The sequence below is a fragment of the Passer montanus genome, unplaced genomic scaffold (assembly GCF_014805655.1).
Source record: "Passer montanus isolate IOZ18808 unplaced genomic scaffold, ASM1480565v1 scaffold3, whole genome shotgun sequence".
NCBI classification, from domain to species: domain Eukaryota; kingdom Metazoa; phylum Chordata; class Aves; order Passeriformes; family Passeridae; genus Passer; species Passer montanus.
The window spans coordinates 10,386,392-10,399,852 of record NW_024367707.1 but is presented as its reverse complement, the minus strand read 5'-3'; the positions used below and the strand labels follow the sequence as shown (position 1 = coordinate 10,399,852).

General features: G+C 36.2%; 1 protein-coding gene across 3 annotated transcripts in view; it reads left to right on the top strand.

Moving 5' to 3' along the window:
• WWC3 (WWC family member 3) overlaps window positions 1-13,461 on the top strand; it is a 99,532-nt gene that overhangs the window by 61,322 nt on the left and 24,749 nt on the right. For all 3 annotated transcript variants that reach the window (XM_039714284.1, XM_039714283.1, XM_039714282.1), the window contains exons 8-10: window positions 413-486; window positions 9,405-9,647; window positions 12,522-12,611. In XM_039714284.1, the coding sequence (XP_039570218.1) occupies window positions 413-486; window positions 9,405-9,647; window positions 12,522-12,611 (407 nt within the window). The remainder of the gene's footprint in view (window positions 1-412; window positions 487-9,404; window positions 9,648-12,521; window positions 12,612-13,461) is intronic.

Below are 13,461 nucleotides of genomic sequence, written 5' to 3'. Positions count from 1 at the left end.
AACACATCACAGTACAGGGAGTGTAATCTGAATTGCTTCTAATAAAAGTATTCATAAAATAGCCATATAAAATAGCAGAATATTTCAATTAAAACTCTCTTTGTCTTGTAGACTTGGATGAAGTTGAAAAGCTTTGACCATTTATCAATGATTCAGTTTGCTAACCCTTTATTTCCAGGTTAATAATTTATTGAAAGGGCTTATTTATCTTCTCTACTTTAAGTAATAAATTAGTTTTGCATTTCTAAGGCATAAAATTGACTTTTTATTGTATTACTACTTAAAGCATAGATGTTTCTTTAGTGAGTCCAGTAAGGTAGACTAATATATTCCTTTCATTATTGTGATGAGAGTGTTTTTAACTTGTTTCTTTCTTTATTTTCCCCCTCTCCTTGCTCTTCAACTCTGCAAGTTTGGGTTTGATGACAAAACAAGACTTGTAGACAAAGTAAGGCTGAACTGGCAATATGAAGAGGCCAAGAAAAGGTAATTAAAGATAAATCTATTGGGTTTTATATTTACTTTAGTGATTAAAATTTTCAAAGTAGAACTGGACTCAGCCTCCTAGCTGAAATGTCTTTGGGAAGACTAATTTGCTCTCTATTGAGTAGTTCACAGATAATTAAAGTTTAGGTAAATATAGGACTTTATCATCAGATTATTATATTTGTTTGCAGAGATAAAGCTAAATGTCAGCCCTGTTCTATACATGTATAAACACAAAATTGTAGTGGTTCAATTAAACTGTTTTACATTTTTTCACCCTCTTTCTCAAACCTAGATATAAACAGTCTTTAAACTTAGACTTATCAGCATGGTCTGTCAGGATACCCAAAGCTTTGCATACCTGTGTCTTAAGTTCAGTGTACTGAAGCCATGAAGAAGAAAGAATGCTGAACTTCCTGTGAGATAGATGATGATGTTCAAAAGAGCTGAACAAAAGGGTACATAAAAATAAATGTTGAAATTCAAAAAAAAAAGTCTGATAAAAATGATAGAAAGTATTATTTGAAGTAGATTGATTCTTCACTAAATCCTTCAGTCTAAATGCTTATTTTAAGTATTTCTCTTGTGGAGGCCAGTCTTGCAGTGTTTTTTCATTTAGCTTATTGAAGTTTTAGAAGTACTATCTACTTAAGTATTTTAGCAGGTCCTCATTGAATCTCATTGAACCTCATATTCAGAACAAGAGTGTAGGTACAGGTGATTACTTCAAGTCAGTCAAGTAATGCACTTAAGATTATTTTGATTTGTGCTGCTAGAATATTTTGTTACTTAATTTGACTGACACTTGAAAGATTCAATATAGTTAACTTCAAAAACCATACTTCTAAAATTTGTATAAATTAGGATTTCTTTTTCTTTTCAATGTGTTCTATTCTACCAGGTTTTACATCTCAGAACAAGAATTAGAAAAATGAGTTAAATTCTTTTGCCTCTTTTTTTTATATCGTGGTGACTTTTTCTTTGGGGGCATCTGTAATGCTGTCACATGTCTTGGCCAGAATTGGAAGTTTGTAGGTAGTACACCGTTTTGTTGTTCTTGGAAAATTTACCCACATTTGGACACAATACAGGCTTCAAAAAATGAAGTTGGTACAAGCAAGTTAAGTAAACACAGCTAAATCTTCAGGATTTGTAACTTGAATGGAAGTCTGTGTCATGCATACTGTGTATAAATACCAGGGACTATTACCCAATAAAGGTTAAATAATTGGGGGAAAAAGAACAAAACAAAAATGTCTCTGTGTTTGCTCACAGGCTAACTTAGCACTTAATAGTCCTGTGATAATTTAGCAACTTATGAGGTCCTGAAAGAACAATGATAGAATTTAGTTTTATACTGTTCAGTTTAACAGAGCCACTGATGCTGTGAAGATTGTATTAAAGTGTGTTTAGTTCAGCTTCCTGACATAGCTTTTCTGTGTTTTTCAAAACAATTATCTTCTTGTTTGTTTATGACAGGATAAAATGGAGTGATGTTTTTTCGGAGGGGGTAAAAAGGTGTTGGGTTTTTATGGGTTAATTTTTTTTAGTAGCAAAGCATTTCTCAGCTGGAAATGCCGAACATTTGTTTCTGCATGGAATGCAGTATTTCTGAACATCAGAAGTGAGCTGGTGTTTGATCTTAATTAAGTGTAGAAAATATGGGTAACTAACCTTCCAACTAGAGAATGGTGATTGCAGTAAGAGCAGTTTTGCTTTCCCAGGATAGCAGCTCTGACAATGGTCTGTTATTTAGCAAAAGCATGTTAGTTGCTTTAAAAGAGTAGCCTTATTCTGCCCAGTGTGTTGTACGGAAGTAATCAGCTTTCAGCTTTTGAGTGGAACTGCACAAAGCTCATTGCCCCTACCAGTTATCTCTGTGGTTGCATTCTTCATTTATCATGCATTCCTTCCCCTTAGCTTGCTGGCATTTCTGTAGGGCTTTTGTCTCTACTAAATATCTTTGTGTTCATTCTCCCTTGGCTGGTGAAATATCTACTGTTACTGCACAGTGTGGGTGAGGGAATGTGCTGCGATGGATTAAATCTACAAAGTAGAAAATTAAAATGCTACAGTATGTCACAACTGTAAGGCAGTATATTGTCACTGCTTGCTTGTCAAGTGGGTGTTGAAACATACAGCAAAGAAGTACAACATACAAACTTTCAATGGGAGACTTAAAATGCACTGTAGTAGAAAAGTATGTCCTTTCCCTGAAAGGAAAGCAGGAAAAAAGCCCCACAAACTGAAGGACAGAGTGCTGCATTTTAGTTGCCCTTGTGAATCTAGCCATATAGAAGCAGAATATTTGCCTGATGTAAAGACTTTAAAAATTAAGATATTCCCTGTGTATGGAGTTTAAGCAAGGAAATGCAGGGATTTGAGAAATTCAGGAGATGAGATCCAGTGATTGCAGAAGAATTGGTTTGCACTCCCAAAATATCCTTCCTCCCTTATAAAGGATAGTTTAATTTTAATTCCTCCTTCAAAAATCTCTCTGACTGCTTAATGGTTTGGCCTTTGCATAAATTAAGACATTCACATAGCTTTTTTTCCCCTCCATCACTTTCCCACTGGAAGGAAGTTGGATGATTTGCAATTTAATTTTTCCCATGGGTATTTCAGATGTTGTGCACTGTGGGGTTCTGACATTTCCAGCATGCTGGGGAAGAGATCCTCTCCCCTGTTTCTGATCCAGGCTCTCGGAGGAGTTTTGTAAATTCTGCTTTTTAACTCACCAAACATGCTGAAAGGAGGCTCAATCACTTTTCTTCCGCTCTGTACTCTTCCCCCTGTCCCATTATTTCTAAATAAACTGTACCTTATTTCCATGAAATTTCTCTTCTCAGATCTGCCAGTGTGGCCCTCCAGAGAAGCAGGAGGGGGAGGGAGGACGGTCTTTTTGAACAGACAGCCCCAAGCTGCCTGGATAAATACTGTTTTTAGTTTCAGTTGCTATTTCAGTGAGACCACCTCTCATGAAAGCATTTGCCTACTGGAAAATGTACCCCTCAAGCACTTTTCTGAATATACTGCTTCATAGCATGAGAAATCAAAAGCAAATTGTTTTTCTTTGATAACTCGTAAGTTGTGTGGTTCAGTAGAATGACTACATGAAGTATATTAGCAAATGTTCATGAAATGTTGTTGCTGCAGTGCCTCATATCCCATGACATGTGTTAATTGGTAGGTGAAAAATAATCCCTGCAATAAGAAGCAATGAAAGTTTTAGTTTTTTGTTTGTTTGTTTTTGTTTTTTTTTTAATAGTCCAGTCTGATGGTGGCTAACTTTAATGAACTAATAATACATTCAAACATCTCCAGCCAGCTTACTAGTTACCTAGTTAGGGTAAAATTTATTTCTATCTTCTGTGAATTTGAATTCAAAGATGTTATTTTTCCATTCATTTCATAAAGGCCTGCAGTGGATGTCAAGAGATTTATATTAACCTTGAAAAAAACCTCTTCCTCAGATATGCTTAATATTTCTACATTTGTCTTTAAGGATGTTACTTCTTTCTGTTCAGTATAGTTTTATTGTTGCAAACTTGTCTCATTTCAAAAATTGAATTTCAGTTCGGCCTTTAAAACCACTAGCATAAGCAGAAGTGTGTCAGTGCAATTTGTGCTTATAGTGGCAAAGTACATGTTGATTGGATATTGATAGCAACATTCCAGTACTAATACAATAACATAGTCAAGTAGTTTCCTTTTAAAATTTATCTTGTATAGGTAGGTTTCAAGGTTTAATTACTGAATTTCTAGTGAAATTCAGTGGATTTGTATGTTTTATTCTGCTGAACTAATCTGAAAATCTAATTTAAGGATGAAGTAATTTTTTTGATAGCACGTAAATACCTGGCTCATCTAAATCTAAATCTCCCCGTGTTGGTTTTTAAACATAAAACATTTTCTTTGGGTTATAAAGGGAGCTTAGACATGCTTTTGAACTTCTTTAAAGTTTTGTACTATTTCACCTGTGCATTTGGGAAAACTTGCTTTTAGCACATTTTTGCAATTTTCCTAAAATCTGCAAAATGCCACTGGACTCTATGGTTTCATGAGTTTCTTAAGCCAATTTAAGACCTCGTTGTTATGGAATGAATTGGGTTGTCAGGAAGGCTGGATATTGTACAGAGAATACTCATGTTGTCTGCCAAAGCTACAGTGGCACATACTTGCAGGAACAGCCAAAATAGACACAGTGGAGAAATTTTGTGAGCATTTGGCTGAGTTCCCCAGCTTCTTGTTCTTTCCATTTCTTTCTTCATCTTTCTCTAGCATTCCCCTCTTTGGATATAAATCACAATCCACACTCAAGAGGGTCAGTAAATACCAGAAATTACTAAGTTCTTACACCTTTCATTATGTGTCTTCAGTCCCACAGCCACCTCCTTTGGGTATTGCATGTGGGAGATATTCCCTGTTTGCTGAAGTGTCAGAGAGGTGGATTCAATTATAAGCCTAGGGAAAAGAGTAAAGCAGGGCTGATTTATGTGATCTTAGCCACTGTTTTCTTTCAAATAAGAATATTTTCTTGATTTTTATCTCCACTGGTCTTCCCATAGCACAGGTAACAAAGGCCTCAGTTCTAGAATGGAATGGTATGTTAGCCAAAAGCCTAGGCCTTTAAATGTAGAGGAGTATTGTTGGGTTTCCTTTCTTCTCCTTGTAAAATTCAAACCATGGTAAGTTTGAAGAACAAGTGCCAGCTGTAGGATACCCATAATTTGTCCATTTTACGAGCAAGAGTTAATACCTTTGAATTGGTTCAGAGTATTTCCTTCCCCAAGACACCTGTCTTGTTTATAGTCTGAGTAAGAATCTAACATGGGGTAAATTGTAATTGTAAATCACTCATCTCACAATAAGTGGTTTTTACATATCTCTCATGCTCTATTTAATAAATATCCGCTTGAGCTTAGCAATATAACTTCATTAGTGCTACCACCCTTAAAAGTGATTTTCTGGACCAACAAAATCTTTAAGGCTCCCCAGGTCTTTTCAGTGACAGAAAGGTTGCTCCATTTTGTCAGGGGGAGAGGGAGCTGTGTAGAGCTATAATGATTCAGACATGCTACTAAATTTAATTAAATTATGTCTAATTAAATTTTGGAAATACATGCCTTTTTCTTCCTCATGATGTAGTTTGTATAGTAAACTAGTGACTGTGCTGATCTCCATCCTCATGCTGTGTCTGCATTATCTTCAGTGAGACATCATTCTAGATACCTAGGTATGGCCATTTCAGAGCAAGTGTGCCATTTCAAGTCAGTGTTTGCTTAAGATCATCACCAGGTTAAATGGGATGTTATCCCATCTGTGCCCCTCCCTTAACAGGAACTGTTATGTTCATCTCCATTCGAAATTTTTAAATACTGAATTAAGCACCATGTTGGCCTGCCTACCTAGGGAACCAGTCATTTGATACCACCTACTCCAGTGAGGAATGCAAGCTCCCCAGCACTTGTTATGCAAGGATGGGAATGGGCAAAATGCCTGGAATGTTGATGGCCCAAAATTAATAGTTTTTTCCACAGGAATATGTTAAATGGCTGGATCAGTAGGGACCTCAGCATCTGGCATTAGGCCAGATAAAAGCACTCTTTTGCAGTCACTACAGTTAAAAAATAGTATCTTTAAAATACTCATTAGGAAGGAAAAATGTGTTTGAAAAAGAGGCTTCATAAAGGATCCTAAATATTTTTATTTCCGCTTTAGGTTGCAATCTGTGTCAAGTCAGTGCTTAATTTAAGTGAATGTTTTAAGGCAGGTTAATATATGCACTGAGTTTGACAACAGCCATTTTCTTCTAACAGAGCAGCAGTGAGAATGGCTGGTGTAGTACAGGCATAAAATCTGGCATAGGCAAGCATAGTGAAATGGCTTATTCATGTATTTATTGTGATTGGAAGAAAAGTTTGTGTTTGAGGAGACAGATTCCAGTTATGGAACATACTTAAGAAGACTTTTTTATAAAGTTCTGAGCACAACTAAACATGACTACTCAGGTTTGGTTTTTTTTTTTTTGTAATTTTGGGTGAATGAGACCATCAAGGCCTTAGGAGTGTCTTCTGTCCAAGGAGATAAATATTAAAATGTTTGTCGCTGGTAGCTTCTTGAAACAACTTACCATACAGAGGGATTACCCAGTAGAAAGCAAGCAATAAAATTACCCCAAAACTTCAGTTCATATGCAGGAAATAGAGGTTGTAGAAAACTGGCTTATTGGTGCTTCAACAGATTCCTGCATTATATAGTATTTTGTATCTGCTTTTTCTTTGTGTAGAGGGAAAACTGTAGAAAGAAGAAGAGCTAGCTGAAAGAGCCAGCTAAGAGTGTCGAGGGATTCAAAGTAAATACCTAATCAGATTTTGGAACTCTTCAGTGATACAAACCTTGTCCACAGCAGTACTTTCCCTTCTTTAATAACAGTATAATTAAGTTATTGTATGAGAGCTTCCTACTTTCAAAGCATCACCATAACAGAAATTGAAGGGAAAAAACAAACTTTACACTGGAATGTCATACACAAAGGGAGTTACGTGCTCTCAGCAAGCTCGAGAGTCTAAATTAAAACCTCTTGTATTTATTGAAGGTGGTGTTTTACTCCACAGACAAGTGGAATCACTGATTCACTGGCACTGAAAGAGGGGGATCTCTTCCCTGATCATACTTCTCTCTTCCTTGTTGCCTTTGTTAGTGTTCATTTGTACCTGTGGTCTGCTTCTTAACCAGCTCACCCTGCAGTGTAAAAATAATTAGCAAAACAATTGAGAGTGTTACAGTGAAGGAAAGGGTCAGCCCTTCAGCTGTCTTATGAAGAAACACAGAGACTTCAGATGAATCTCATCTTCTTTTGTCCACAAGCTGTGTAAAAGCTTATGAACACAATCAAATAGGCCAGGCTCATATGATTCACACGTGCTTGCCAAGCTGTGATAACTCAATTGTACCGGAATTCTGTGATTCTGTTGAAAGGATCTTGAGTCCTTTTTTGTTTCATTTGGCACGGAACACCTGAAAATCAAACTGTATGTGCTTCAGGAGTGTTTACTGAATATTTAACAGCAGAGCAGCCTGGGTAGGGGAGAGAAGGGATCCTGACCCTGTTTGCTCTTCCTGGCCCTGACATTTGGTCAATGGGGCGAGGTGCTCTTCAGGAAGCTGCATCTGGAATTCATGCACAATAGCTGAAGCGTGAAATATGTGGACTGTATGTATCGATCCACAATAGTGCTTTCAGTAGCTGTTGGCAAGAAGTTGGTTATTAATGCAAGAAGGAGGAAATGGTATTGAAGGGCTTGATAAAGTATTCTGCTTTAGACGAAGATGTGACTTAATACCCAGTTTCTTTACTTGCTGAAATGAAATCTAAGGGAAGTGAGGGGAAGCTGCAGTGAAAGTCTTATTCATATATGGATACAATCACTGCAAAATTACTTATGTTGATAGTTTATTGCCTTCCCCCAATCATAAGATGACCAAATACTTCCCAGATGTCAGTAGGAGATAAACCTTATTGCATGAGCTTTTGTTTTCAGATGGGGGAAGCATTGCCTTTGTCAGGTCTATGCCTTTTCTTTTATTCATAATCACATTATCACACTGTAAATCTTCTGTTTGTGTGTTATGTGCCCTTACCTTGCTTTTTTGTTATTAATTTTCTTTCTAACCAGATATTTTGGAAAAAGATTATTTTAATCAAAACCAATGAACTATAGCCCATTTTCATGGCTGGCTTGAAAGTGCCTTTGTTTATTTATTTATTTAAAGGGTAGCAGTCTTTTGGAGGTACTGATCTCTGTTTGAATGCTACTATTTCAGAGTGGAGACGAAACTGAGGTTTAAACTGCATAAATGTTGTACAGTTCTTAAGTTCCAAATGTTCAAAAATCAGAAATCTGGGTTTTCTCTTACTTACCTCTAATTTTAGCTTGAATTTTAAACTGTCTAAATTGTCATTGCAAGACAAACATAAATACGTAACAATAAATATTCTCCCTCTTATGCCAAAAGAAACATTAATTAAATGTCTAGCTTTAGTGTTCTTGATAATACTGATAAGAGTTCAAAATCTGTTTTTAAAAGAACATTTTCTTAGAATGTCAGCTGTGGAATTATTCTTAAACTGTTGTTTGATATAATGGTTGAGCATTGTTGAGACATAAGAAACTGCTTCTAACTATAAAACGTACTATAGAAGAGACCCCAAGTTAGCTTATTTAATTGCATATTTTATGATAGATTCATCTAAAGCCACTTGTATTTTGTAACCAGTAAATCTTTCTTCCAGATGTTTCTGTTTTAATGGCAGCTCTAAAATGTTAAAATTTTTTAAATTTGTCATTTAGGGTAGCCTAATATTTTCAGCCCCTTGAACCATTCCTCTGTGAGGTGGGACATGTTTGTATGGACCTGTTGTCACTAGTTAAGTGTCTCACCTTCAACTTCCTCAAATTCTTACTGCACTTTTGAAATCCCAGTTTAAGATCTGATTGTAGAAGAAGGAGGAATGAGAATATGTTCAGCTTCATCAGCTGCACAGGCAGTAAACTTGAGCTCTAAAATATTAATTGATTTATTACAAAATGAAAAAGATGTGAGAACAGATATTTTCCGTACAGTAGGTAAAAACACTGTAGTTCTCACACATCTGCACATGTAGGAACCCTTGCAGTTGTCTGCTGTTTAAAAAATACACAAAACAATTGAAAAACTCCTAAAACCAATCAACTAAACAAAACCCTCCAAAACCAAGGCCCACCTCAAAACCCAGAAACAATCCTCCCAAACCCCTCTAAATTTTCTTGGTTTGATATTCAGAAGAAAAAAGGCACAGGCCTTTATCATGTTCTGATATTTTTCCTCTTGTCTTTCTATTCTGCATTTTGAAATATATATATTCTCTTTTAAAGAGTTTCGAATATACAACAGCAGCTGGCCTTGCTAGATAATGAATCCTGGCCAGGAATGGCTGAAGCAGACAGGGACCGTCTTCAGCTCATCAAGGAGAAGGAGGCTCTTCTTCAGGAGTTGCAGCTCATCAGTCAGCAGAGACGATCCCCAGAAGACATTGCACGTTTGGAGGAGGAAAAAAGACGCTTGGAGGATGAAATTCAGCGAGCTCGAGCAACATCTGCTCATGGGGCCACTGAAAGGTTTGGGACCTTGAATTGTTTTCTTCTCTGTTGTGAGATCCATGTAGGTAGCTTCAAAAGGAAGAGTAGGGAATTTCATTGTGTTTAAGGAAAAAAGTAACTGGCTAGAGAAATTTAGTTTCAAAAAAGTAGAACACCACTCTTGTCACTATTTAATTCTATCTGTCTTGAACTTTTCTGAAGCAGAGTTGCAGGCATGTTGACTAGATAGTTTCCCTTTCATTCATCTAAAATTTCTGAATAGGAAGAAGAAATCTGAATAGAATCTTGAAAGATGCTGGAATAGGTCTGAGTGATACTGTCTGATAATAGAGACCTGAATGACAGTACCTGGATAGTGAAAGATTTTTCTGTTCTTTGCAGTGGAGAAGTAGTAATTTCCAAAAGCATCAGAACAAAGATCCTTTGCTATATTTAGTTTCTGACTTATAACAGGAAAGTTAAATGATTATGTTTTTGCTGCCTTTTATATACAATATTTCCTTTTCATTTGCAATGTCAGCAGTGGGAACACATCCCAGTTCTGACATTCAGAGAACATAGTAAGCAAAGTCATTTTTGAAAACTTAAAAATCAAGTTATATATAAAATAAACAATCCAAAAACATATTAGTGGAAACACAGTGTTTATTTCTAAGTTGCATAGCTTTTCCTGTAGACAGAGAAAAGAACAAAACCTCTTAATCTCTTTTTACCATAGACTGCTTCCAGTGAAAGCAAGAAACTACTTGTTCTTGCTTCTTATAAATAGTGGTAAAACCTCAGCTTTGACACTTCAGGAAAACCTACAAGAACTGGCTTTAATGTGATCTGTGTAAAGGTTAATATTTACACAACTAAGACACTTTAAAAATATTTGAAAGTGCTTTCCATGTACAGATTTTGACAACTTCAGTTCCTTTGAAAATGCTTACTTCAGACAGCAAATTCAGGCAATAAATAGAAAATTCACAGCCAGCCTACAGGTCAGTGTAATATATTTTGCAATTTTTGCCATATTGTTACACTGGTTTTCCAGCTTAAACTGACAGAAAAGGGAGTTCACTTTACTCTGTCGTGTAGTAAGTTTTATTTGTTGTTTTTGGGCTCTCATGTTAGGTAGTGCATACTGTGTTGGCAAGAAGGTTAAGCTATTTTTCCATGGAGTTCATGCTGTGGAAACCAGCATTCTACTGTGGTACTTGATATTTCAAATGCTAGCAGAAAGTTGAGCAGAAGTTAGAATAATACTGATGGGCACTCTATTTTTTATGACAAATTGGAGGAAAGCTTAACTATTAGTAGCCCTGATTTTTTGATTGTTTTAGTCTCAGAAATAACCAAAAATATTTCTAATTCTGCTTTTGTATTCCCACTTTTTTTCTGAAATACAAAGGTGTTTCCTTCTTAAATAATTTACACTTCTGTTACTAAGTTTTAAAAGCACTGAGTTACGCACAGGTCAGAATGAACTTAAAATCTCTATGACAGAGGGTTTTGTTCTTTGTTTTTGTTATAGTGCCGTTTTTGTTAATATTGGGTGACAGCCTTAGTTGGAGGCATTTCTTACCTTTTAGCACAGGTACCTACCCTGCAGCATCGATCACTGTGGAGTGTAGGTTCCTAAGTTTGTTTTTTACTGTAGATGGTGTGACTATCTCTGCTTTCACCTGCAAGCTCTTGAATCAGTGACCATTCATCCTTTTCTTTTGGTTCCTGCATGCAGTGCCTATATGGTGTAGGTTTGCATAGCTGAGCTGCAGCCTTTCTTGTGGCCCTAGTTAACCTGGCCTGGGGTGCACAAAGGGAGGAGAAAAGCCTGAGAGCTGCTGTTTTATCCAGGAGAATTCCCTTTCTGTTGATTTTCAAGTCCTGTTCATTAGCATGTTGAATTCTAACACCATCTTTGCAGCTGAGGAAGGTCTGAGGCAGCCTAATAACTTTGATCTGCTTTCTCCAGACTGTTTGTCAGAATCTCCATTTCCAGCCACCCTGTAATCTAGGGCTGGAGCTGTGACTTTCCTGGACATACAAAATGTACAACACAAACCAGAATACTACCCTGATATTATCTTGAAGTTCAGTGGTTGGGCTTGGAAAAACAAGACATCAGGAATATTATTCTGGATCCAGAAAAAGAGTAGATGGTAGATAAAATCTATTACTTGAAATTCTAATAATGTCAAAATACTGAATTTAAGATATCTTATAGGTGTGTGAGATTGATTTCATTACAGTTACATTCCATTTGTGTTGTGGTAGTGGTGCTGACTAATTCAGCTGCTTGTTATTAGAATGGGCAAAAAATGAGTTGCAGCATGAAATTTTTCTTATAATGTAGTAGTCAAGATGCTGTATCGCCTGCTTAAATATAATGATAAATAAATGCACCTAAAACACATGGAATAAAAGCTTAAATTTGACATTGGTGGTTATGCTTAATGGAAGTCCTTCAGAAATTTTCTTTTTATCTTTGAAATTTTACACTAATTGTCTTGGAATATTTTTTGTGTGACAGGGTGTAAGGGCATAGTATTTTAATAGCAGAATCAGCAAGAGAAGAAAAATAATCTTGAAGAGTCTGATATTTTTACCTAGGACTTCTTGTGACTGCTAATTGCTTTTATGTATTTTCAGCATCATGACTCTTACATTATGGTTCAGTTACTTTTCTTGTCTGGGAATTCTCCTGGAGTCTTGGTTCTTGTGTTCTTGCTGGAATTATCATCACTGCATATGAGCAGCATAAATTAAAACTTTTCATTAAACAGTGCAATTTTTTTCAGTATTCCAAACTTCAATGCATTGATATTTTTCCACACTTAGGAAGCTCCTAGCACTTTTTGAACAGTACTGTGATGAAGACAATAGTAATATGTATGTGTTTAATTATAGGATACTGTTACAGGAGAAGAGAAATTGTTTGCTTATGCAACTAGAAGAAGCTACACGTTTAACCTCATATTTACACTCCCAGTTAAAAAGGTAAGTTATGTAAAACCAGCAGGCTTTGAAGTAACTACAGCAGAGAAGTATATTAGTAATGTATGAAGTTTATCTTTTATACTTCTGTTAATGTATGCCAAGTAAATTAATTTTTCACTACATTTATACACTTTGCTCTGTGGAATGTGATGATTTGGATGGAGTTTTATGCATAGTATTAGTGATGGCTATTTGGGGGTATATTTTTAAGTGTAGCTGGGGATTTTATATGTTATCTTACGTTCTGAAAAGGAGATAAGTTCTTAAAATCTATTGTAATATTGTTATAGTTTCACTATGGGCAGATACCATTCTTTTAAGTTCTCTGGTTTCTTAATATTCTGATACCTTTAAAGGTAGGGGGTTTTGATGCCTGGTAAGATGACAGAATTTTGCTATTTAAATAGGAGAATGTGTTAAGACCCACACCAAAGTCCAGAATGTTTTGCATATTCACACTCACAGCTGTCTTTTGAGATGCAGCTCTTGGGGATTCCTCAGTTTAACACCATAGCAGCATCAAAAGCTCAGTTCCTGCTGAGTTCCTGTCTCTGTTCATCTCTCTCTCTGGCACTGATATTCTTTTCCCCCTTAACTGAGAATGGTGAGAGGAAGCGGAATAGGATTCATCCTAAAGTCTTTTTATTTTGCATTGGAAAATCCTGTGAGAGTGAGGCTTACACAGCAGTTTTTTAGGACATTGCAAATCCCTTTGCACTTCTTCAGCCTGGATTGTTTATGACCAATCATTAATGTAAATTTGAGCTGGATCATGGTAATCTATCCTTCCTGGCTTTACACTGAGTTTGCTGAGCTAGAGCCTACTCTGGCCTCTTTTCTGCCAAATCAA